The sequence below is a fragment of the Heliangelus exortis genome, chromosome 5 (assembly GCF_036169615.1).
Source record: "Heliangelus exortis chromosome 5, bHelExo1.hap1, whole genome shotgun sequence".
Classification (NCBI taxonomy): Eukaryota; Metazoa; Chordata; class Aves; order Apodiformes; family Trochilidae; genus Heliangelus; species Heliangelus exortis.
This window is the reverse complement of record NC_092426.1, coordinates 38,844,361-38,866,214: the sequence shown is the minus strand read 5'-3', so window position 1 is coordinate 38,866,214 and position 21,854 is coordinate 38,844,361. Positions and strand designations below refer to the sequence as shown.

The following is a 21,854-nucleotide window of genomic DNA, read 5'->3' as shown; positions in this document are numbered from 1 at the left end:
CCCAGAGAGCTGCTGGGTGACACACGGTGACAACACAGTGTGTGGATGTAATCAAAATACATGAGAAGTGGCTGAAATTTCCAACACCTCTCTTCTGTGGGATGTCCTTATAATTTCAGTTATGGTGTTTTTGGCAATTCTGATTTTTTGAAGATAATATTCATGTAAATTGAATCAGGCAGTTACTTATGAAAGAAAACTAAAAGAAAAAAAAAACAAAAAAAAAAGCTATTTTTCTGATTGGTTACCATGATAAATATTTCTTAGCCTCATGCAAGTGGATTACAAGAAGGTTGGAAACAAGGAGCTTTCATGAGTTCTTGGCATAGTTCTGTCTTGACTGAGTTAATGGGATAGTGGGAGAAGGAACAAAAGCAGTTTGCTGGTGTTTTTGCCAAAATCACAGCTATTTTTAAAGTATCATTTGAATGTGCATTGGATTTCCTAGAATCTCTTCCTATTTTGAGGAGCAGTGCCTGAACAGAGATGTAGTTCTATATAGTCAGTTACATGGATTTGGCACATCTTACAGGCTGGACTAGTGATTCTTTTTTTCTTTGTTATTAAGACTGTTTTTCATGTCATTGCAGAAATACCCTTGTGCCATCTATGTTAATTCATTTGTAAGGCAAAAGAAATAATTCATTGAATGTTTTGTGATGAGGTTCCATAATGAAATGCTAGAACTGAATAAAAACATTAATAGGGAGTGTTCATCACCTTATAATTCACTGCACCTTCTTTAAAGTCATATATTTTGCAGAACACACTTTTTTTCTCAACATCTGCTCAGCAGAGCATCTGTGTGGGGACATCTGAAACGGGGAAATCTGTGGTGCTCAAAAGGTCTGAAGTACCTGTTGGACACAACAGGCCAGCAGTAGAGGTGTGTGCTGGTCTTGAACATGATAACCAGTTTGTATAGATGGATGTTATGGGCACGTGAGAATTAGTATTTGCTTTCAAGCATCTTGAACTTTATACATAACTCAGAGCATATTTAAATCATGGCCATAACTCACAGAAATGCAGAACCAGCTTATCTTGTAATATTAGCTTACTGATATTATTTATGTATCTGTGTATTTTTTTATATTTCTTTATATATGTGTGTCTTGCTTATGTTCTACTCATCTGAAGACAGATGAAACCAGATTAAACTTTTCTCTAAGTTAGAGCCTGAAACCCATTTGCTGGACATCTGCTTGGCTGTAGCTCCAGTGACCACGAGTGCAGCTAAGTGTGAGAGCAGGTGTGAAGTTCTGGTTTGGTTGTGTCTGGCAGCAAGAAGTGCCCAAGCCTGTGTGCCTGCTCTGCCAGATTTGGGATGGGACCCCTTCCTTGGCCGGGTGCCTGTGCTGCTGTCCCAATGTTTTCCAGCTGCCTGGAGCAGCGTGCAGAGAGAAGTCTCTGAAGTCTTGTTCAGTCTTCAAGGAGAGGCTTTGCAAATACTGTAACGTGCATTAGGAGTAAGTAATGTCACGCAAGAGAGGTTTAGTGCTAAGTGTGGTGTTGTTTAGGCACAGCTTTGGTAGGAGATGAGGGAATAAGGGGACAGTAGATGAACGTGAAGGAAAACTTCACAGTGTCACCGTAACGCGACGGCTTAGATGCTATCGGAGATCTGAAAAATCTCTTAGGAATTCACATCGAACGGCGGCGTGAAGGCGTTCCTTGTGTTGCTGCTCAGGATTTTCATCTCCTCTGATGCTTGATGAGAAGCCAAGAAGCGAAGGAAGAGCGGAGGCAGCCGCTGCCATCCCCGCCGCTGCCATCCCCGCCGCTGCCGGCCCCGCTAGGTGGCGGCCGTTCCCTCCCGGTGGCGGCGGAGCAGGGCTCAGCTTCCCTTTCCCTTTCCCTTTCCCTTTCCCTTTCCCTTTCCCTTTCCCTTTCCCTTTCCCTTTCCCTTTCCCTTTCCCTTTCCCTTTCCCTTTCCCTTTCCCTTTCCCTTTCCCTTTCCCTTTCCCTTTCCCTTTCCCTTTCCCTTTCCCTTTCCCTTTCCCTTTCCCTTTCCCTTTCCCTTTCCCTTCTTTTCCCTTCCTTTCCCTTCCTTTCCCTTCCTTTCCCTTCCTTTCCCTTCCTTTCCCTTCCTTTCCCTTCCCTTCCTTTCCCTTCCCTTCCCTTCCCTTCCCTTCCCTTCCCTTCCCTTCCCTTCCCTTCCCTTCCCTTCCCTTCCCTTCCCTTCCCTTCCCTTCCCTTCCCTTCCCTTCCCTTCCCTTCCCTTCCCTTCCCTTCCCTTCCCTTCCCTTCCCTTCCCTTCCCTTCCCTTCCCTTCCCTTCCCTTCCCTTCCCTTCCCTTCCCTTCCCTTCCCTTCCCTTCCCTTCCCTTCCCTTCCCTTCCCTTCCCTTCCCTTCCCCCTTCCCCCTTCCCCCTTCCCCCTTCCCCCTTCCCCCTTCCCCCTTCCCCCTTCCCCCTTCCCCCTTCCCCCTTCCCCCTTCCCCCTTCCCCCTTCCCCCTTCCCCCTTCCCCCTTCCCCCTTCCCCCTTCCCCCTTCCCCCTTCCCCCTTCCCCCTTGCTTCATCCCTCCCTCCTCAGGCTGAGGGGGGTTTCTGCCTCCTCCTCCTTGTGAATAAGAATGGTGCACAGCCTCCATCCTTGCACTAGGACTAGCAGTCCTTGCACTGTTAATGTTTAACAGTTTGTGCAGCTGCTGAGCTCACTGATTCAGTATGGTTTTAGAAAGTGGAGGTACTCGCTGTTGGTACAGAAGTTTTCTCAGTGTCTTCCAAGAAGAAGGAAGTTTTATAACAACCAAATTAACAGCTAAATGATTTGTTACCCATCTTGGTCGTTTTGGCCACTGGAAAAGTAGTGGAAGAGATGCTTCTTACTTATTTATCTTACTTATTCTTACTCAATCTGTGTATGAGAGATAAATTTGTGAGGTTTTGTTTTGGGGTGTTTTGTACCAGCTTCAGCTCATTTTAAAGAATGCAAAACTTGGGCAGTTTTGGGTGGTTTTGTTTGTTTATTTTGCTGGGGGTGGAGAGTGGTGGTTAATGTAAAATACGTATTTTTGTGCATTAAGGAGGTAGTTTCTTGGGAGACCAGCTGCTGAGGATGTCAAGGCTCCTGTTTCTAAAGCAAACTTCATGTTCTGGTAAAGGAGTAATCGTGCAAACACAGTGAATTCAAATTTTTCCAGATGCACAGAACAGCCAGTACTTGGAACAGCATGAGCTTATCTTTAGTGTTCACTTTGACAGATTGCTAACATTCAGCTTTGTTACTTTCAAAGAGCATCCTGACCCTAATTAGTTGAAAATTATTACAGAAACATTTGTGGAGGGAAGTTTTTGAGAACACATGTTTCTCCTGTATGAAGTAGATTTGGGGAGGGAAAAAAAAAGTAAGTACAAAAGCAGAAAAGAATAGGCAGAAGAACTTGGTACTGTGATTGGGGTTTGAACAAAATAGAGCAGCAAAAGTATTTAGCAATCTTACAAGAATACTTGCTCAGTTTTTAAGACTTTACATGACTGAAAACAGGAACATCAAGTTGTCAAGTCTGAAAAATGTCAAGTCCCACAGAAGGATTCATTTTACAGATACAACCACATAATGTTTGGGCATGTAACAGCTTACTTGTAACTACTTTTGGGCTTACAAATGTTAGTATATTTTGATTTTAATCTGTTCACTAAAAGCCTGATAGAAGGTGGTAAATTATCTGCTTTTCATTTGATTTCTCTGGTTCTTCTGTTCAGCAATTTTTGCTGAATTTCATGTGTTTTTATTTGATACAAATCGAGCAGAGATAATCTTATTTACTTCATTAAGTGTGTCTGTTCAAGACCAATAATACTGATTCTGTTCTAAAATTATCATTTACCAGCTTCTTAAAAATCACACTGCTTTAGTTTCTTGTGCATATGGTTTTCTGTATTTCAGCATGGTCATAAAACCAGGGGGATGGAAAAACTAAGGGTGATGGATAACTAAGTCCAATGATCTTTGATAGTCCTATAGTCCAGGAGAGATTGTTTGCTTTTTTGTTTTCCCCCTCAAAGTGTGTCAGTTCTGGCTGAAAGTCAATGTGTTATGGTACATATATGGAAAATATGAACAGTGTTGGAAATTTCAACACAGGATTCCAAATGGTATCTTGGGTCCTTGCAGAAAGTGATGTTCAGCAAAAATGTTCAGGTTCCTGTGATGCTGGAGCTAGTCAGCAGGAATTATTTGCAAATAATTTAGTATTAACCTGAAGGCAGTCAAAACAGTATTAAAAGTTAAAAATACTTAGCTGGATCATATGGTAGAGCTATTTTAAGAGGATTTCCTAAATGCTTTATGAACTTATATAAACAACCCCTTTGTTTCTCCATTGTGTTCGTAACCAAACAAGCGAGATATCGGGGGAGATCTGCTGTGAATCATTTCAGTGTGGCACAGTTTGTAGGAGGTGTAGTGTCTTTGATTCAAAAAATCATACCCAATCAGGAATACAGGTTGTTTATAGTCATAAAATGGAAAAAGCACATTTCAAGTAAGGAAGGAGCTGAGAAGTGCCAGAGTTTCAATTGAAAACTGAAGGTAGGAGAGGAAGAGGTGGGTGGTGGTTGTGAGGCAGAGTGAATGCTGCATTTGTATTGCCTGTTATAATCATAGAAACATGGAATGGGCTGGGTTGGAAGGGACCTCAGAGATCATCAAGTCCAACCCTTGATCCACTACTGCTGCAGTTACTAGGCTGTGCATCAGGGGGTGCATCTGCAAGTGATTGCTGCTGCCAGCAACAAAGTGGAGGATGAGTATGGTTTCTGTTTCTAATGGTGGACAGATTGCTTTATAGTATCAAACAGCAGTATATGCATGCAAGTAATGGGGTGGTTGGAAGTTGAGTTGAGGAAGAGAGGTTCTGTCTGGGGAGTCAGCTCAGGGTTTCTAATCTGAGCTGTGTAAAAAGTAGTTTAAACTGTCCATAATTTGTGAAAGACAGCACACATGCTGAGCATTACTTACTCAACTATTCATCTGGATGTTTCTCTTGACTATACATGGAGGCAAATAATGGTTTATTTTTTACTTCTAGTTTTAGAAGAGTTTAATACCATACTTACTAAGCAGTGTAGATCCCTTTTCTGATATGTGTTCTATGGTCAGGTAAAGTATTGGAAGACTGCAAATATAGTCTAAAAAAAGAAATGGTACTGTGCATTTAGTGATGATGATATCCAGAACATGAGGATCCTAAGAGGACAAAATTAAAATATTTCACTGAGTTTGACAGTCAGCAAGAGCATCAGGTAGCTGTAATTCCTTGTTACTGAAGTTTTTTGTTGCTGAATTTCCTTAAAACTTCTGTGTTTGTCCATGCTCTTTTTTAAAGAAGGGATTCATTTTAGGGTTATCCTGTTGTAGTTGCATGATACTAGTAGTGAATAAGCTGGTGGAATATCAGAATCTGTGGAATTTGAAAATACAACTTTTTTCTGTGCCCTGTCACTGTAGAGTGGAAGTTCATGCTTTAAAATGTTAGGGGTATATGATTGGCAGTGGGGTCTGTGAGAAGAATCATCTGGCCTGGTTGCTTGTCCCAGTTTCTTGATATTTACACCAAATTATGATCAGAGTATCTTAAATCATGTTAAAAGAAGCAGCTTTTTTACTATCATACTACCATCCCTTGCAATTTACAGCTCCTTCCTCCTGTCATTTCCAGTTTATCTTTCCCATTAAACTGTTGCAATTGTGGTAGCTCTTTGCAAATCCTCTTCTTCATCATGCACAGCATTACTTGTCTTCCACTTTGTGCATGACACACTGGTAGCAGTTTTATGATGTGACTGTACAGCCTCAGCTGTGTAGTCCAAGTGTACAGTTAATCATGCCCAGCTGTGTTCTTAGTCACACTTCTTTATCCTAATTCATCATTTCCAGTTAATTCCCACAAGCTGAGCAGAGTCATCAGGTATTTTAGTTTTTATTACAGACACGTAATTTCAGCCCTCAGGTCTTCATCCCTCAGTATTGAGGCACTCTGATCATTCTGGGAGAGCTTCTTTCAAATCCCCAGAGCTTCATGCAGATGCCTGGAGCACTCTGCCAGGGGTGCTGATGCCATCACTTTGTGTTCATAGAATCATAGAAGTGGCTGGGTTGGAAGGGACCTCAGAGCTCATCAAGTCCAACCCTTGATCCACTCCTGCTGCAGTTCCCAGCCCATGGCACTGAGTGCCACATCCAGGCTCTTTTGAAATATTTCCAGGGATGGAGAATCCACCCCTTCCCTGGGCAGCCCATTCCAATGTCTGATCACCCTCTCCAGAAAGAAATTCTTTCTAATGTCCAACCTAAACCTCCCCTGGCACAACTTGAGACCTCTTGTGCCCTCTTGTCTTGCTGAGAGTTGCCTGGGAAAAGAGCCCAACCCCCCCCTGGCTCCAACCTCCTTTCAGGGAGTTGGAGAGAGTGATGAGGTCTCCCCTGAGCCTCCTCTTCTCCAGCCTCAACACCCCCAGCTCCCTCAGCCCTTCCTCACAGGACTTGTGCTGGATCCCTTCCCAGCCTCCTTGCTCTTCTCTGGACCTGCTCCAGCACTCAATCTCCTTCCTGAGCTGAGGGGCCCAGAACTGGACACAGGACTCAAGCTGTGGCCTCCCCAGGGCTGAGCACAGGGGCAGAATCCCTTCCCTGGACCTGCTGGCCACGCTGTTCCTGAGCCAGCCCAGGATGCCATTGGCCTTCTTGGCCACCTGGGCACACTGCTGGCTCCTCTTCAGCTTCCTGGCAATCCAGACTCCCAGGTCCCTTTCTGCCACTCTGTGCCCAGCCTGGAGCTCCCCATGGGGTTGTTGTGTTGAACCTCATCCCGTTGGAATCAGCCCAACTCTCCAGTCTGTCCAGGTCCCTCTGCAGAACCCTGTCTTCCCTGGCTTCTCTCACCCTTGCAGAGGTGAGGGAGAGCAAGGCAGCTTTTGTTCAGCTTCAGCCTCCCATGCCATGTGCCAGCAGTGCTTGCAGCATCGGGTTATGATGTTCACAGGGGAGATGGATGAGAGCTTGAGGTGAAGGATGAAGAGGGGTGGTGAGGAGCAGTGGGTGTTAGGGGCTGGCATGGGTGCCTCAGTGCCACCATCCACACACCCCAGGCACGTTCTCTAAATCCACTGTCTTCAGGTGTAGGTCATACATGAAACAAGGAGAGGCTCAGGCACTGGTAGGACACAGGGCTGACCAGTGCAAGGGGTGGTTGTTCTCAACTGGTAGCACTGGATGCTCCTGAGGGATGAGGTGACACTTTAAAGCAAGGCTGAGGAGCCCTTGTGTAAACAGTACTGGTTAGCAGTGCTGGAAAGGGGGATGATTTATGAAGAGTGAATGTCTGCAGTTTTTAATGAAATGTTTAAAGATATCTGCACAGCCCCAGCTCCCTGTTCCAATTTTAAATGTTACAGTCCCTCTAATTCTGGATTATTGGATTATCTAAGTCTGGATTGACTTGGCACATCTGTTAAGATTGTCTCTCTTCTTCTGTCTCTCCTCTCCCCAAAGAACATGAGCCTCTAGATGTGCACAGTTTCTGTCTTACTGTGAGCCTTGGTGGCTATCACATACTTAATGAAGGCTATTAACCACCTGGTGATTAAACTGAAAGAGAGAAAGGAGAGTAAGTGATAGGATAGGATAAGACAGTGACTGAAAAAAAAGACAATAACCAGCTTACATCACAAAATTAAAAAAATGTGTTTCCAAAACAAAATGCCTTAGAATACACAATCATTATGAAATTATTAAACTTGATTTGTTTTGGGGACCACGTTTATGTGTGTCACATCTGAAAAGTTTACAGAAAGCTTTTTCAGATGTTTCTTCAGAAGGTGTTTTGCTCATGTTGTCTAAACCGGCTTCCTTCCTTTGAGAGGGAAGCTGACCTGACCTTTTTATCTATCCAGTTCAATTAGTGAGCACGCATGTTACATGGTTTTTTCTGTTCTATTTAATGTTACTAAATATCTCACTATTGCTAAACTCACTTCTCCACCTGAATGCCTTTTGCAAAATGTCCTGGAAAAATCAGTAAATAATCATTACCAGATCAGGGGTAGACAACAGAAAAACAAATTGTATCGTGAACTCATGGCTCTTAATGAGCCCTATAAAACAGTGGATGACAGATTTGTTGGTTCATAATGATTTAAGTAAATTAATAAAGTCATATTGTTTTGGGACCTGTTTTTTGCTTTTAATGTCTGATGGTAATTTTCCAGTAGTCTACTTGAACCAAAAACATTTACTCACATAAATCAGCATTTCTGTTTATGTTGACATTGTTATTTATTTTTGTAGAGAAAAGCCCCTCCTTTATCATCTACTTTCAGAAATATTTTGGAATGTGCTGAAGAAACGTCATCTTTCTTTTGACATTCATGTTTTGTTTGGGTTTTTTCTTTCATTTTAGTTTCTATGAAGTTGTGTAAACTGTAGCTTAATTTGATCTGGCATCCCTGCAGTTGAACATTTGTAAGTATCTTGTATTGTGGCCCATCTGGGTTGCCATAGAAACCAGAGACCTCCATCCTCCTTCTTGCTGGAAATGGAATCAAAACAGTGCATCAGAGTGACTTTTTTCTAATACAAGTGTGAGCCCTGTGAAGAGCCAAAAAGAAAGGTTTCTCACTGGTTTTATGCTCTTGTGGCCTGCTGTAGCTGTTGTTATGGTATCCCCTGTTTTCTTTGGAATATCTGGCAGCTGGGTAATAGAAAAAACGTAAGCATCATGAAAAAGCCAAACTTGTGTGGTTAATCTTATTCACAGCTTTTTCCTCTCTATCTTTTCCTGAAGTATTTGCCTTAGATTAGGCTGCTAACTAGTAAAGGAGGTGCAGAACATGTTACTGCAAATCATTTGTGCTGCAAGGAATTCAGCTTGTACACGTGACTTCATGTTTCTCCACGCTGATCCTCTTAGAAGAAAAAACAGCCAAATAATTCTGGCAAATGTGTTAAAGTTTTCACTTTCAAAATAGTAGAAATGTCAAGTGATCATTCTTCAAAGCCATGTGGATTCCACAGATATAATTGCAAATTCAGATACCCTCTCCTTTCCCCCACGTATGCTCCAGCTGTGTACTCAGCAGTTTTGCTGGCATGCTGGTGAGTGGTTGTGTCTCCTCCACAGGACAAAGAACCTTTGAAATCACTGCTGAATACTCACCAGCACTGCCAATTGTGCATGATTGGGGATTTCCAAAATAGGTTGAGAAATTATTTCCTAAACAGCGACTTGCTCATCAAGTGCGAGACTGGCTCTGTCAGCACAAAGGGGGCACAGGAACAGTTTGGTTTTGTGTGTGGGAGAAAAATCTTAGCACAGTCTGTTCATGCTGAGTGTGCTGTTGCTGGCCTAAAAGCAGCTGCCTCTGCAGCCTCTGCTGCTGGTGTGGTTTCTTGAGCAATATGGGTCACTGGGCAGGCTTCTGATATGCTTTAAATTAATTAAGGAAATCAGGTTTTGCTCCTGTGCAAAAGATGGGTCATCTGGTTCAGAGAGCTCCCCAGTGTGAGAATCCGTGCTGAAAGTGTTAAAGGGTTGGAGCAAAAACTCCTCTTTTGTCATTGTTAAACTGGAAGAGGAAGACTAGGAATGGGGAGTCAGAATGCTGCTATCCTGTGTTATTTGTCTAGCTCATAATAAATACATTCAAAATGCAGAGCAGGTAAGGGCCACTGAATTATTATTACGATTTGCATAGTACTAGTATGTGTTTAATATTTAAAAAGATTTTTGCAGGCTGTGTTTTTGGCCTGAAGAGCTAATTATGTGGCCTGCCAGTGGGGAAACAAAAGAGGAAAACCAATTAAGAATGGGGGCCTGTGGGGTTAAATCGAGCGTGGTTTACTGGTCAGTTCTTGCATGTGTGTATGTTAAGTATGGACTTTTTTCAATGAGGTTATTTCTGATACCCTGGAAAAAAATCTCAGCTTATGCTCTGCACTACTTGTGTCACCTCAGACATCCCTCTGAGCATGGGCCTGACGTATCAATGAGAAGGCACTTCTTTTAAAAGAAGTGTGCCCTTTTTTCCCAGTCAAGCTGATAAAATAAAATACCTTCCTCTGCTAGTATTGCCTGACAATGTGACAGGACTAGTTTTTCTTGTCAAACTTTGCTACTTTTTGATTCAGCTTTAAATCCTCTATGAATGCCCTTTCCTTGTGTAAACCTATTTATTCTTACTCATTTGTGTTTTCTGATTTTTATTTTGTTTTGTTTTGTTTAGAGCTTATTTTTTTTTTCTCCTGAGCTTCCTATTAGTGACAGCTTGACTGTCCTTTTGTGCACACTGACAAATGTATTTTGGATTAAGTGTGGTTTTGATACCAAGATATCCATATGACAATTTTAATGAAAAACCTACTCTGCTCATAATGAATAACTCCTTTACAGCATGAAGTATTTCTGTTCGTGCATTAAAATCCTTACTCACTTTTAAATTTCTGCAACACCTGTCTCCCACTGACATTTCTATTACAACTTATTAATACTTTCTTAGCTTTAGGTCATGGTGTTTCTTTTTCTAAAGTAAAGTTAGATCACTGGTTACTTACTGATATAACTGTGTGGGTGTGTAGTAGAGATGTAAAAGCCTCTTTTCTCTGCTTACATTCTAATGCAATTCCAGATAAAAACAACAGAGTATAGTTTTGTCAAAGGGAACAAATAGCTATGCCCCATTTTCTTGAATATGTGCCCCATCGTATTTATTAAAGAAATCCTGAAGCTTTTTTCTCCAAAACACCCCTTCATTTCAGCATCAGTTTGGTTTATTCAGAGTTAATAGGAGGGAAAATGTTATCTCAGCTGCTGCTTTCCTCTAATGGCCCCCCTACCTCAGGCCTCACAGAACTGACACTGTAATGTTGAAGCTTCACTTCTGCTTCTCATTTTGTGGTGGTGATCTGAGACAGGTGAGGGCTTATTTTTATGCACTGGAATTAAAAAGGGTACACATTATGGGTATGAAAATTTAATTACATGCTGATTGCAAAGGCAGTGCAGCTTTAAGGTAGTTCTCACCTTTAATAATAGAGCTCCCAATATGAAGAGAGTTACCAGACCTGAGGATACAAAGCAAGACAGCTTGCTGTAATAGCCTATGTTTCAGTTGCTAGGCTTCTGTAATCTTTCAGCCTTTCTCAAGAGTTCAACATGTGTTTCCTTAAAAAAAAAAAATTAAAAATCCATTGGTGCTAAACCATGGGGAGATAAACTACTGTGTTGTAATTTACAGCTCTTAGGGACAGGTGTGATAGGTGACTTTGGACATACCTGAGAGAGAGCTGCTGATGCTGGTTTTCAAAGTCCATTTGTGTGTTCTGAGCTAATGCTTCCAAATATATTTACAGCTGAATTGTCATGCAAGAAATGCTGAGTGAGGGCCAATGGGAATAATACTTTGCTTCATTAAGACTGCCTGATACCTCTTGCAGGTATAGCTAGTCAGACTGGTTTGTGTTCATCCATTAATATATTGCATGTTCTCTGAAATAACTATCAAGTCAAGCATATGGTCTCAAAAAGGAATTTGCACTTCATTATGTTATGAAAATATACAGTAGTTTGTTTAATCCTTTCTTAAAAAAAAAAGTTAATTTGCTTTTAAAAGCATGAGCATGCAGAGGCTAAGAAGAAGTCTTCATCTGCTGTAAAAACACACATTATCTATGTTTACTATTGCAAAAAGGTGAATTACAAGAGAGCTTATTTTCTATTTCTTACCTCTCTTTGACAGAGAACTCCTTGGAGAATTACAGAAATTAATCAAAGCCTTCTTCAGACTTAATTTTACATCTGTAGCATTTACAGACTCCCTTTAAAAGTTTTAACAAAACAGTGTACAGAATATGTAACAGTTATACAGAAAGCTCTAGCCAGTTGTACTAGGACTCTTTTCTAACCACTTACAATGAGGTACTGAAATTACTATTTGAGATATCAAAAGTCTTCAAGGATTATTACAACAATGGTATAGAAAGCCTCAGCAATTCTCTCCTGGGAGTCCTTCACCAGACTATGTGTTTCTCTGTGTGTTAAGCTAAAAGATCTCTTCACCCACCTTGTGGCCTGCAAAACCCTCAAGAGATTTTTATTGACATGATTAAAAAAGAAAGTACTTGTTTTATTTTTGACAGATCTGTGAAAAGAAAATATGAGCCAGTGTAGAGCAAAAGTTTTCCTTCTGAAATATTTTTCTAAGAGGTGCTGGGAAAAGAACAAACATTGCCAAAAAGTTCTGAAGGGGCATATTTCTTAGGTGATGTTAAGAAAAGGTCACATCAACTGCAGTATTGTGTTCTTCAGAAGTGAGCTTGACCTGCTTGTCAGAAAACAATATTCCAAATGGTGTTAGCAACCATGGGATGCCCAGAGAACTAGAAGCACCTCTGCAAAGCTTTATTCCAAAAGCAGCTTCAACATGCAATGCTTACAGGCACAAATTTTGGAGCTTTTGGTCATGATTGTAGTACGTACTCAAAAAAAGTACAGTTCATGTGTACATAAGTTCAAAAGTCTTTGTTGCAGAAATAAGAGCTAATTGTGGCATAAAAATGGGGTTCTGCCTTTCTTCACGGTGCTATCCTGACTGTCCTGACATATTTTAAGCCCAGCTTAAACAAGATTTCATTGAGGTTGAGCTTTGAAGCACTATAGATACATTTTTACAAAGCAAGAGGTATGGATGCGTTAGGTAATTTTATTCCATGTTTTAATTACATATGTTTCAAATTTATTAGGTTTGAGAGTGAGCATCATTTGTAGAGAAATTATAAAAATTCATAATGTATCTTAGTTCATACCAAGAGCATCCCAACAACCACGTTCATTGTTCATCCAAAAAGAATTATTGTTGAGTTGAGTTGCAGTGTTATCCTTTCTGTTAGAAGAAAAGGACTACCTGCATTTCCTTTGTACTGGGAGGGATCTTGACAACATTCACCAGAACTCTGAAATAAAATTCCTTTACCATTCTGAATAAGGATGGTGCTGGATTTATAGTTTGCCTTGCAGCACAAACAGATTTTGTTTCGGGCACTTCCAAATTAGCAAGACTTAGAAGAGCAGATCATTTTAAAACACTAGCTGAAAGTTGGGAAACTTACTGTAGAAGAGACTAAGTTGGATTTATTTGTGGAGATGCATGCAGATGAGAAGGGGGGGAAAACATGATGGAGGCATCATTACTTACTTAGTGTGATATACAGCTTTACGTTGTGAAATTTGAAATAGTTAAAAATTCCAACATAGAGTATAAAGTGTTGTTTGTGCAGATTTTGAAGAGTTTCATTTATTTTTTAGATAACTTGGATTCTGTTCCAGGTGGTTTACAATCCCTCCTTCCAAATTTGTTTCCCCTTTATCTGTGTAAGCATGTGCCAATCCTGTTGCTCAGTACACACAAATGCTAATCAGCCTTTCTGCACATGGAAAATAGATATCCTGGCACTGAGTTTAAAACTCCTATAGAATACATTATTAAACGAAGAAGTCTCTCTTTCTAGAAAAGCCTGTTATTTATGTTGTCACCACTGAGAAGGTTATAGATAAACACAATGCTGTTTGTCTTCAGAACATACAACAAACAACCCCAAATACTGAAAGTGCAATAAAAAAAAGATTTAAATTTAAAAAGTCATTTTCCTTCTTTGTATTCTAGTTGCATACACTAACATGATCTAATTATAATGTAATGACAGCTTCTTTTCTACTGCCCTGCATGCTTTAATGCTCTAAATGCATTTCTTTTGGCAGGTCTCTGCAGTGAGGCAGAGGCACAGGAACTGTTCAGTTCCCTGTAGTGAATAATTGCCTAGATCTGCATTTGGCTTTCAAATGGTAGATCATGTACGTGTGAAGTTCAAGGAGCAGAGTTGTGAGGGAAGTGTGTAGGGTGAGGCTGGTGTCCATCTGAGTATAATTTATCTGAATTTGGCTGTGGCTCAGTAATAGAGCTTCAGCCCAACCTCTGCTAAGTTTTCCTTTAGTTACACCTGCTGGTCTTGCAGGCTCTTATCAAACACAGCCAGTTTGTGCTGCTGGTGTGAAGGCATAGAGGAGCTCTCATCTGGAAGGTTAATGGAGTGTAATTAGAAAGAAAAATGAGCTGCTCAACCACTCTAACTCACTCTACCTGCACTGACAGTGACAAGTGCCCTGATCTTGTATAAAGCCTAGAGCAGAGGTTTAATAATCTAAAATTATGACAGTATAGCTGTCAAACAAGAAAGCACACTGTGAAGAAGTAATATGAACTTACGGATGGGATTGTTTACATTCCCTTCTGTGGTCTCTGTTAGTGTTTTTTTTATGTTGGATATTGTCCGTATTGATACAACAGGTCTCAAATGCATTTTCCTATGATGTGTCCATCAAAGTTGGAAAGATCATTGTTTCATGTGGGGCTTCTTTGTGTCTGCACCTCACATAGCTGTTACCTTGCAAGATGAAGTGATAGCACCTTCCTAAGGCATTTTGTTACCAAGGAATTAAGCTGTCATAAAGAAGAGTTCTGGCAGGAGCAAGAACAGCTACTGTGGTTTATGTTCCAGGAACTAACCATAATTTGAGGTTTAGATACGTAATTTGAGATTAGATGTTAATGCCTGATCATGTTATTTAAATTAGGAACTATGATTTTAAAAATGCCATGTTCATAAAATGCTTTTTGTCTTCCATCTAGCACATCTTTTTGTTTGTTTGATTGGTTGGTTTTGTTTGTTTGTGTTTCTTTAGAAGAATACTAATAAACTTCAGTTGTCATGGCTTAGGCCCAGCTGGTATCAACCAGGCTTCCACCTGCTCACTTCCCACTCCCACTGTGGGACATGGTGGAGAAATTCCACTATGAGACAAGGACAGGAAAGTTTTTCACTCCCCAATTATAATTCCAGGCAAAATCATACTCCCCTTGGGAAGAAAAAATGAAGAAAAACCTAATTTAATCTGCCAGGAGAAACACGATCAAATCTTAATGCCTCCCCCCCACCTCTCCCTTCTTCCTGGGCCCAGATTACTTCACTCCTGCCTCCCGCTCAGCAGCACAGGGGGATGAGGAGTAGTGGGATTTCAGTATCAGTTCACCATACGTTGTTTCTTCTGCTTTTTCCTCATCAGAGGGAGGAGCACTCCTCACAGCCTTCCCCCATCCAACGTGGGGTCTGTCTCATGAGAGAGTCCTTCAGGAACCCCTGGGACACGAGTCCCTCCCATGGGGTGCAGTCCCTCAGGAACTGCTCCATCCCGGGCTGCCCACAGAGTCATGGCTGCTGCGGGAACAGTCACCTCCCTGCCACGGGCTCCTCCATGGCTGCAGCTCCACATCTGACCCTCTCTGCCATCCTGCACAGGCTGCAGCTTCCCATCTCTTCACCTGAGACATTTCAGGGGCTATTCCACCGTGGTCCTTCAGGGACTGCTCCACTGTGCTCCTCCATGGGCTGCAGAGGAACAGCCTTCTGCCTCACCACAGGCTGCAGGGAGATCTCTGCTCAGGCACCTTCTCCCCCTCCTTCCTCACGGACCTTGGTGTCTTCCCTTCAACACTTCTTACTCTCACTTCCTCCTCTTCTCTGCTCTCTAGGCCGTTCTTTGTATTTTTGCAGTTTTGTTTTCCCTTCCTTCACTATGTTATTCACAGACACACATGCAGCTTCCCATATCTGCTCAGCCTTTGCCAGAGGTTGGCAGAGTTGGAACCAGAGGAGCTTCCAACAGGAGCCACACTTATGTCCCCCACGATTCTAAAACACCACGGCACTAACCCAAAACTGTTGTGAACTGCACCTAGGAAGTAGAGAGAAGACACCACACATCAAATCCAAAAAGGACAAGGAGATTGACCAGTTTAAGTTCCTGCATGTTAAAGGTCAAATGCTGGTACCTGGTGTGATGTCTTCTAACCTCAGTGAGATTAGGACATTTTGGTTATCAGGGGACTAAATTTTTGCCTTCCACATTCTTGTGTTGCAGAAAAGAGGTGGTAGATTGGCCTGCCAGTTATTCTGAAGGCCCTTGCAATGTCAGCAGGTTAATTAGGGAAAATTTGCCCAGCTAATCATAGGAGGAGGCCCACATCCAGCATTGCAGTGAAAGGGAAAAAACCCAACATCCCAGCACGTCTGACCTGGGGAAATTTTTTCCTGTTCCAAGTCAAAAAATCAGTATGAATCTAAAATTGTAAAGGAGACACACACTGAAAGAGGAGGAAGATAAGGAGGAGGAAGATAAACTTCCTTTGCTTTCTTTCTTTTCTCTAGCTGTGGACAACATCTTGTGTTCCAGAGGAATGTGAAAAAAAAAAAAAAAAGAGTATATCTGGTTGTTTGTGCCTCTGAACATGTTCATATTCTAAAGAGTAAGGCTGTCTTTATGCAGGGTTTCAGTGCTGGAAATGTGTACTGGGAACTGTGCTTGCACTTACACTCCCCCTGATAAGGGACAGGAATGAGCAGAGGCTTCCCAGACCCCTGTCTTCCTCACATGTACTATATTTGAGACAGCTGTATAACCTTACCCTAAAGATTTCAGTAGTCTGTTACCTCTCATATTAGGCTGTTGCAGCACTTAACCAAATCTGCATCTTATTTCAGGGTTGATTTTGTCTACCAGCTTGCAGAATCTTTACGTTTCTCAGAGAAACTAGAAACTCACCCATCATCATCTTTCCTTTCTGAGTACAAATATCTGTACTCAGGGGGAAGACACCTCTAAATAAACTGGATATTCTGAGTCCCAGTAAGCCTCACATTACAATACCATTTGTTATGTCCTTGATTTTGTTTGTGTTTTTCCCTTGAACTCTCCCCAGTAGCTCTATATCCCTCATGAAAAAGTTAAATTTCCTTTTTATTGGCAAATTGCCTGTTCTTGAGTGTTTTTAAGAGAAGTGAAAGTTCACCAACTCTCCAGTTGTTGAATAGTTTTAGCCTTATTTAGGTGCTTTTTTTGCTGAGATAAATAAACACAAAGTCCCCCTTCCTTGCCATTTGTGGTGAAAATACACATTGTGGTGAAAATAGTACATTGTAAAATTACTTGATGACTTCCTTTCTCCATGGGTTATTAAAAAAATACACGAAGTTGCTAGATTACTAAGTAGTCTTCTATTTAGATTGATAGTTTCTAAAACATGAAGTAACTTCATTAATTTGAATTGCTCTACTGTGCCTGCTTAATTCAGACAAACTCAATTTAAAGGATGTCACATTAGGAGGTAAATGGAGGTAAAAAAAAAACCCTAGGATGTAGGAGGAGCAGTAGGACATCCCTGGCAGAGGTGTTTAGTGGCTATCATGTATAGATGTGAGTAACTTTCCTATAGGGGTACTTGTTTCTGCACGTTCTCCTGCAGAGGAGTAATAATCCACAGTAATTTTTGTGCTGAAATTTTATACACCAAATTTTGGTCCATGACAGATTTTATAAGACCACATTATACACTTCTGGAAAATTAGAGTCAGACATCACAGAAACATCATTATGTTGAAGTACGAAAGAACCCTTGTTTCATTTATGCACAATCTAGGTGGCTTTTTTTTTTTTTTTTTTTTTTTTTTTTTTTTTTTTTTTTTGTAAGGAGATTTTTTTGCCTGAAACGGGCAGGTAGAGCAAAACAGAGGTGGGCAAGATAAAATTAAAATGAGCACCTTTTCTGGGGTAGTCAGCAGTTTTAATTTTTTTCATTCCTTCAGCCTTTTCATGTTGAGGTGATCCCCCCATCCTCTTACTAGTTTATGATTGCACTCAGAAGTATTTCTGGGAAGCTGAAAAACCTAAACCACAGAAAACCTTATCAAATCTTGTCAATTTCATTCCTTTCATTCCATTCCTCCTTAATTGCATTCAAAGTACTGCACTTAACTCTTTTTCCTGTTCTGTTTTACCTGTTGTTGTGCACTTAATACTCCATTCATTAAGGGCTTCATTGTTTAATTATTATAGCTGTTCTTACAAGTTTCTTTCCATTACTATAAGTACCGAGTTAAGAAGGTAGATATTACATTTATTTAATTTATAAGCTGAAGGAAAATGTGGTATCTGTGCTGCTCCCAACTAGGTCAGTCTCTGTTCCCTACTTTGTGCAAGAGTAAAAATCCTAAAACAAGAAGACAGTGATGCATAAGGCATTCATGGGACAATATACCCTTCCAAAAATTAGTCTTGTGGTGCTGCAAATGGCAAAAGACACAGTACTGAAAATAAAGTAATCAAGAAGCCACATAAAGCAGAATGGTACAGAAGCTATTCTTGGTCATTTTCATTTATAATTCTAGATATGTTTTTAAGTAAAATAAAAAATACGAGCATTCTTTTCCATTAAGAATGAAGGAATGAACATTATTTTCAGAACTTATATAATTAACTTCCAAATGATTTCTAGTGACTTTAAGTAGTGTTCCTCTATCATTAAGGAAAAATCCCACATTTTTTTTCAAAGTATATCCATATGTGAACTGTTTATTTGTTCCAGAATCACACCTGTAGTAATTATATTAGGTAGTCTTAAATCTAAGTGTAAAATACAAGTTTACCAGCATTCTTAATAATAAAAATGTTTTTTCACATCGTGATAAAACTATATAATAATACTTATCTGACAAAATGTCAAAGTTGATTTTTACAGAATGAAGATACAGAATCATAGAATCTTCTTGGTTGGAAGAGACCTGTAAGAATATCAAGGTCAATGGTTAACCCAACACTGCCAAGTCCACCATGTCCATAAGTACAACATCCACACATCTGTGAAGGACCTACAGGGATGGTAACTCAACCATTTCCCTGGGCAGCCTGTTCCAGTGCCTGACAACCATTTCAGTGAAGAATTTTTCCTAATACCCAATCTGAACCTTCCCTGGCACAGCCTGAGGCCATTTCTTACCATCACTTGAGTTCCAGTTTACACAAGGAACTCTGTGCTCCATTTAGTAATTGAATTAAAGATACTAAGGCTGCAAAACAAGCTCACTAGTTCAGGGCTTACCAAAATTTACTGTCTCTAGTGCTCATCAGTGTGTGTTGCTCAGTTTATCCTACATTGTGGCAGAGGGAGGAGAAGCATTTGGTTCCCCTGATGTGTTCTGCAAGCCCTTTTCAAAGAATCATTGAATGGTTTGGGGTTAGAAGGGACCTTAAAGATCATGTGGTTCCAAGCCCCTTGCCATTGGCAGGGACACCTTGCACTAGACCAGGTTTTAGAGATGTAGAAGTCCTTGTATTGTGCATCTTTAAGCCATTTTTTCAGTGGGCTGAATGCCAAACATGCTCTCAGAGATAGTTACTGTTGTGTTTGCAATGCAGCCATTGACTGGATATGGTTAAGATATCTATTTGTTTAGCAAAGCCTTAAAAAATACAATGAAGTTTTTTAACTATAACAAGAAAGGGTGCACTTTTCAGTCCTCAGGCCTTTTCAGTGAGGCATTCTAGTTTGAGATGGAGGTCGTCTTCCAGACCCACTGCTATGTTCTCATTCAGCATTCAAGAACCCCTGCCCAGAGAGAGTCTTTTCTGACTGAAAGATACAGGTGCCAGTTTATATCACCTTTTAAGAAGTAGCAAATTTGCAGTTGAGCAATTCAATTACATCATCTCTCTTTTTGTGTTGCAAAAAGGCTGTTCAATACTTAGCCTTTTCTCTCTCATTTTCAGAAGATTTTTATATTTTGAAGTTTAAAAAACAGGTCCTCTTTGGGCTGTGTATGCTTTTCTGAATGTTTCCTGGATGAAGAAGAAAAAGCATTACCAAATAAAGTGAGGGATCTAGTATTTAAAAAACTGCTCTACTCTGAGAACTACTTTGTTACAGATTGATTAATTAAGATGGAAATAATGCTTAGCTTATAATGTAAACTTATTAAGGTTTGCTCCCAGGACATTCCTTATAGCAACATATTCATCATACTTTTTGTATGCACAGAAAAGACAGCTTTTGACACACATATATGGCCAAAAAGACATAGAGGCAGATTTTCTTTTTAATCAAACCAAAATAATCTTCTAATGCTGTGTTAGGATCTGGTTTGTGGCATGAATGAGAAAGTGGTGTTGCTAAATGTCACAGTATTGATTACAATTATTACTTTTAAGACAAGGTCATATAAAATGTTTAGGGCTCTGTGAACTCTGTGGTGTAAATGGTTCTTGATGAGATTAGGGATAAAGATGTCAAGACAGCAAGAGCTGTGAGATGATGGAGCATGCTTACAGGGCACAGTTCAACAAATGGGTTTTGAAGTAGTCTGATAGTAACCATTGCAGAGGGCCAGCAATTACTTCTCAGGTAGAATACAGTGTGGAAGAAAGGATGTGATTATTAATTTTTTTTGTGTGTTCTCCGTGTAAGGAGAGGATTTGCATTTGTCTGTGGGGAGAGTTCAGTAAGCCAAGATGCTTTTCATACATTTGTAATGTTGAAGGAAAATAAATTCCTAAATTTTAGAAATACAGGGATGGCTAGAGCTATGCAGAAAACTGTTGTGTTTATGATTATGTGTTTATGATGGAATTAATGTCAATATAAAACTATGAATTTTTCAGTAAGAATTTAATTAAATATTCCTAACTAAAAACAGGAAGGAAAAAATGCAATTATTACATTTAAAGAATTAGGAATATTTCTTTAAGAGTTCTGTGGTACATTTAGATAACCTCAGTCTCACTGATACTCAGTTGCTAAGGCACATAGCTATGACTTTATACCATGTGTGGCAGCTTCCAGTCGTACAGACTGTACTTTCTGCAGTACAAACCACCTTCAGGATTTATTAAGAACAGTCAAATAACTTAAGAACAATATTAAAATAGAGTTCTAGTAAAGTGTCAAGTCTGACAATAGATGAGAGTTCCTTTCAGACTGCCCTCTTGTTTAATCCCCTGTTTAAACAAGAATGTGCTGATATTGCCATGGACAGACACGTGTGAGGCAGAGCAGCAGTTCCAGCAGAGGAGCCTGAGGTGTCAGACAAAGGGCAGTGTTGAAAATGTCAAGGATCTGCTCTTGGTTCCTCTGTAGGTGCAACCTTGGTGTCACTAATAAATTAATTGTGGAATATGCTATTCAGAGTCCCTCTTTATAGAGTACTAACAGATAATCCCAACAGTTTTTCAGATAGTAAAATTATTTCTGTAGTTTCAAGTTCCAGCAGAGGAGCCTGAGGTGTCAGACAAAGGGCAGTGTTGCAAATGGCAAGGATCTGCTCTTGGTTCCTCTGTAGGTGCAACCTTGGTGTCACTAATAAATTAATTGTGGAATATGCTATTCAGAGTCTCTCTTTATAGAGTACTAACATAATCCCAACAGTCTTTCAGGACGTAAAATTGTTTCTGTAGTTTCTGTGTGGTATTTTTACTGACAGTTGGTAGAAGCAGCTTAGTAAACCGTGTAAGCAATTGGCATGCACTGCAAACTTCAGTTTCACTTTCTGAATCTTAAAAGCATTCGATGTTTCTTCCAATTTAATATCTGCATCATGGATATGGATGGCAGGATATGCTGCTGCCAGGCAGCTCTCAGCAGACTTCAGTGGGCTAGTGCAGACTTCCAGAGCAACACAGTTTTTCCACTCATGTTATCCATCTTGTGCCAGATATGCTGAGCCTCCGTTTTTCTGCAAAGCACTAAAAAAAGTTGTGCTCCAGTCCTGTGTTTTTTCTCAGCTCTGCAGGCTGCAGGGCCTGGGGGTGAAACATGTGAATGCAATGTGACTCCCCTCCCTCCTGCTCCCATCCTCTCTGCTCTTGCCCTCCTGTTGCAGCACAGCAAAGGAGTTGTCCAGCCCTCATCTCCCTCTCTTTTCCCTTTCTCACTCTCTTTAGTAGTATTTTTTTTAATCCTTTCACTAATGTTCC

General features: G+C 40.5%; 1 protein-coding gene and 1 long non-coding RNA gene across 24 annotated transcripts in view; one reads left to right on the top strand and one right to left on the bottom strand.

The window, feature by feature from the left end:
- PHF21A (PHD finger protein 21A) overlaps window positions 1-21,854 on the top strand; it is a 130,920-nt gene that overhangs the window by 81,938 nt on the left and 27,128 nt on the right. The window contains exon 1 of one of the 23 annotated variants that reach the window (XM_071744791.1): window positions 9,524-9,663. The exons of the other annotated variants lie outside the window; for them this stretch is intronic. Within the exon in view, the coding sequence (XP_071600892.1) occupies window positions 9,604-9,663 (60 nt within the window). The 5' untranslated portion in view covers window positions 9,524-9,603. Of the gene's footprint in view, window positions 1-9,523; window positions 9,664-21,854 lie in introns of those variants that run through there. 23 annotated transcript variants of the gene reach the window in all.
- On the bottom strand, window positions 12,689-14,863 carry LOC139796578 (uncharacterized). The gene is made up of 2 exons (XR_011726062.1): window positions 14,263-14,863; window positions 12,689-12,952 (listed from the first exon to the last, which is right to left on the bottom strand). It is a non-coding gene; the product is annotated as an uncharacterized lncRNA (long non-coding RNA).